General features: G+C 36.6%; 1 protein-coding gene across 2 annotated transcripts in view; it reads right to left on the reverse strand.

The window, feature by feature from the left end:
- LOC104814901 (DExH-box ATP-dependent RNA helicase DExH11) overlaps nt 1-1,927 on the reverse strand; it is a 7,838-nt gene extending 5,911 nt beyond the window's left edge. For both annotated transcript variants that reach the window (XM_010543136.2, XM_010543135.2), the window contains exons 1-5: nt 1,675-1,927; nt 872-1,129; nt 449-709; nt 273-341; nt 87-165 (exon numbers count right to left, since the gene is read on the reverse strand). In XM_010543136.2, coding sequence (XP_010541438.1) covers nt 87-165; nt 273-341; nt 449-709; nt 872-1,129; nt 1,675-1,812 — 805 coding nt within the window. In that variant the 5' untranslated portion in view covers nt 1,813-1,927. The remainder of the gene's footprint in view (nt 1-86; nt 166-272; nt 342-448; nt 710-871; nt 1,130-1,674) is intronic.
- Between the last annotated feature and the right edge of the window lie 2,181 nt (nt 1,928-4,108).

The raw sequence follows: 4,108 nt of genomic DNA on the forward strand, positions 1-4,108 counted from the left end.
CTGCTGAACGGTCTTAATTAAAACCTTAGAGCAACAATAAACGTATATGGTGATTAAAGAATCAAAAGAGAGCTGATTTCACACACCATCTCTCTCGAGTTCGGAAAAGGTATCTTCCTCCCAAGCCTTATTAAATAGATCATCAAACTGAATGGACAACTCGCCCTGAAAGCATCACCAGAGAGAAGACAGCAGCAGATTCTTATTCTCAGAGACAACTGTAAAAATAGTAGCTGAAATCTCACACAAGAGAATGGCACGGATCTACAGACCGAATTACTGTCCGACACACTGTCAAGCAAATTCTGATCCTTGTAAACATTCCAAGTCTGGGGATAAGGCTTCAGAAGTACAAAAGGAAAACAGGAAGAATTCAATAAAAATTGATCAATTAGAAATCTAAAGGAAGTTGGCTGATTTGAGTCGATGATATCATAGGATAAGATACCGTCAGATCTCCTAGATCTAAACCCCGCTTAAAGCTAGGGGGAACGGTCTGAGCAGGTCCCCCTTTAAGCACTTCCTGAACCCATGAGCCATCAGACACACCATCTGGAACCACTCTCTCCGAAGATTGAGAATCCTCCAAGCCACCTGGACGAAAAGGACGAATATTGAGGCTTCCTCTCAGAAAATCCTTTGGTGGCCCAACCATCCGCGGTAAAATTCCAGAATCTTGATCTCCATACATTTGTTCCGTTACATCAACCTAAAACAATATGATAAGTCCAGTCTTTCTACTCAAATCAGAAACAGAAATCTAAGATCTATCCAGGCACATATAGAAAAATCCCAAGTCTCAGTTAATATTTCAGTCCATATGAAATATTTAATTTAAGATGTATCATGGTGTGTGAGAAACCCGAGTTACCTCCACTGACTTTACTTCCCAGACTCCTTTCTCAGAGTCCTTTTCTTGACGTCTGAATGGCAACTCCCAAACTGGAACCACAACGGACCTGGGTAAAGAGGGTTCCAGAGGCATTTTAACCCTTGCAAACCAATCAAAGTCCCACTGTCTCCCGGCCTTTTCAGCAGAAAATTGATCAGTGTCCAATCTCGGATGTAGATACTTCTCCTCAATATGGTTCTTTATTGATTCTTTTGTTTCCTTAACAAACGCAGGAGGCTGAAAACAGCAAAACGTACACATCTATTGAGCATTTCCAACTACAAACGAGGATATGAATGAACATTTCAAGATACATTCAGTCGAAAATAAAAATGTGACATTTTAGCAGATCATGCCCACAGGAATACACGATGGGAAAAGAAATGTATTTTGCCATGCAGCTTACTGAGAGCTACCATTTGCCCTGTGCTTCTGAATGATGAATACCTTACACCAATTGAAATTTTCCTGAAATTGGCTAATCCGGATCACTTAATTTACACAAACCCGATGCCCCACTAGATTTTCCCCAACCAAAAGGCTCGATATTCATTCTCAATTCCATTAATATTAGTTCAATGTTGACAAAGGAAGCAGCACAAGCAAGAACAAAAGTACAGGAAAAAGAATAAATAAGACAACAAATCGAGTTCAACAAGTTGCAGCAGAAATCAGTGCCTAAGCGAAAACAACTACGCGGAACCCAACCTAAAACTATGACCCAGTGATTTTGAAATTGTAAATCGAGAAATTGTCGAACCCTAGGGATCGAGGAAACTCACGGAGACAAAATCGGGAAGCGTATTAACGGCGTCGCCGCGCTCCACCGAGTAAAGAGGCTCGACACGGAGGTGACCGCCATGGCCGGAGAACCCGACCCGGAAAGCGAGCTCGTTGGCCGCTTCGACTCTATCCATCATGCTCTTCGTTGCATTTAGCTCCCTCACAGTCGTGTTCCGTACAGTTTCCCAGTGAAGGGGAAAGATCCGGGAGAAAGAGTAAAGGGGTTTCTCCGGTGGGGGTTTTTTCGTCTTAGGAACACCGTGACGTTTTACAACTATGATTGAGAACTACGTGCTGTCCGTGAATAAATACTCAGTTCACCGTATGTCGGTTGGATGGCGAAAATATATGCTTATTAAATGGGCTTTTATTATAGGCCTAGGGCCCATATGGAGGAAAGAGAGATTCAAATGAAAATCATTTGTTTGAAAAGAAACTATAATATCTTCATAAATTAATCTTGCATTGAATATTTTCAATTTTTATACAAATATACTTTAAGAATCTAAGCAAATTAATCTTGTTTATATATATTGGATACGACTCCCTGTATCATTTTTAAAATAATTTTAAAACCACCAAAATTATCAAATAAACAAACAAAACCCACCCTATATATACAAATCTATGATTTTTTTTTAAAAAATATTTAAATATTTTATTTTAATAGATTTTAGCCGATGAATATGCAATATTTATTATTAATTTCTAGATTTGATTGATAATTTCGAATGGTTTTATGAGTTTTAACAATATTTTTTCTTATTTTATAGAATCACTTGACTAGTTATGATATGATCACATTCCACTTATTTATTTATTTTCTCTTATAAACTATCAAAAGCGTTTTAACTAGTAAAAGATCATATTAATTTTGAATATAAATGTGACACAGCCCGAACATAAAATAATCTTCAAATGTTTTGTACTTCATCATCTTGTTTTAAACTCTTGTTATAGAGTATGGATTTGACAGAGAGATGGACTCACACGTGGAATATTCCCACCTCATCAAAATATTATAACAATCACACACACATACACTTACATATATATATATATATATATATATAATTGAATATTATCTATATAATATGTTTGTGATGGGGGACCTGCTGTGTTTTTTGAAGAACCCACCCTCTTGGGAACCTGTAATGACTTGGAATCTCTATGTCACTCGTGCTGTCTGTCCATGAGGACTGACTTAAGATTATGTGATATCTTTACTTAGATAATCCCCCATGATTAATCCGAATATTAATCCCCCATGATTAATCCGAACCCACCCTCTTGGGTACATGTGATTTATATATGGATGTGATGGCATTCCAAAATTATAAAATGATATAAAAAAATGTTAAAAAAGATTAGCCTTTTTAAAATAACCAGATACAACAAATTAGTCTGAAAAAACGTCTTCATAAAATAAAATTATACTCTCTTTGTCAATATTTTAAAATCTGACTCTGTGGTTAACGACAAACTCTCTCGTATTGATGTTGTGGATTCGAAATTCGGACATAAAAACTCCTTTTAAGTCGGTAAACTTCAGCTGGTTTATTTTCTCTGCGTGATTTGTCAGTTGTTGCATAGGATCGAGAGTTTACTGTTTGCGATATCGATTGTTCGGTCTGAAGACTGTGGAGCGATGCGATGTCTGGGCCGAAGAACCTATGATGGTTACCACCGTTATAAAAAATATATATTTTAAAATCTGTTTTGATTGAATATGTACATGTTTTGTTTTTTTATTGAATATGTGATGTCATTAAATGAGAAATGTTTGACTTTGACCTTATAAAAACTCAATAGAAGAGAATCCAAGGAGTTGACACAGAAGCAGCCAAAACAAATAACCTTTTTTTTTTCTTTTTTGGCACCGACGGTAAAAATAATTTTACAACTCTTTGTTTTGTGCTATTTAATATTTAATATTTTTTTTCTTTTTATGAACACAGAGGTCAGAGACCCATAGCCATATATCTTGTGGGGATTTATTTGTTTGTTTCACATCTCCCTCGTATACCCTGATGATGTGAATATTTTAATACTAATTTTATCCTATTTATTATTTTTATTTCAGGAAAATAGTACTAAAGGACGACATATTATATATATATATATATATATATTATATATATATATATTTAAACCAAAAAATTAAAAAAAAACGATGCGATAATAAAAAGGATCGAAATAACAATATAAATAAAGCAGGTGATAATTAAGAGAATGGAAAAGGGTTTAGGAAGGGGTTTGATCACAAAACAGGGACTGCCTCCCTGCGACTGAAGTGACTGACTGACCCCGTGGCTCACTATCTCTGTGCCGCTGAACCATGACCCACAAGCTAAGCACCCGCCGTCGCCGTACAATATGCCACCGACACCCTTCCGACAGACCCACCGCCGGCTTCTGCGCTGCCTGCCTCCC

The sequence above is a fragment of the Tarenaya hassleriana genome, unplaced genomic scaffold (genome assembly GCF_000463585.1).
Source record: "Tarenaya hassleriana unplaced genomic scaffold, ASM46358v1 Cleome22, whole genome shotgun sequence".
NCBI classification, from domain to species: Eukaryota; Viridiplantae; Streptophyta; class Magnoliopsida; order Brassicales; family Cleomaceae; genus Tarenaya; species Tarenaya hassleriana.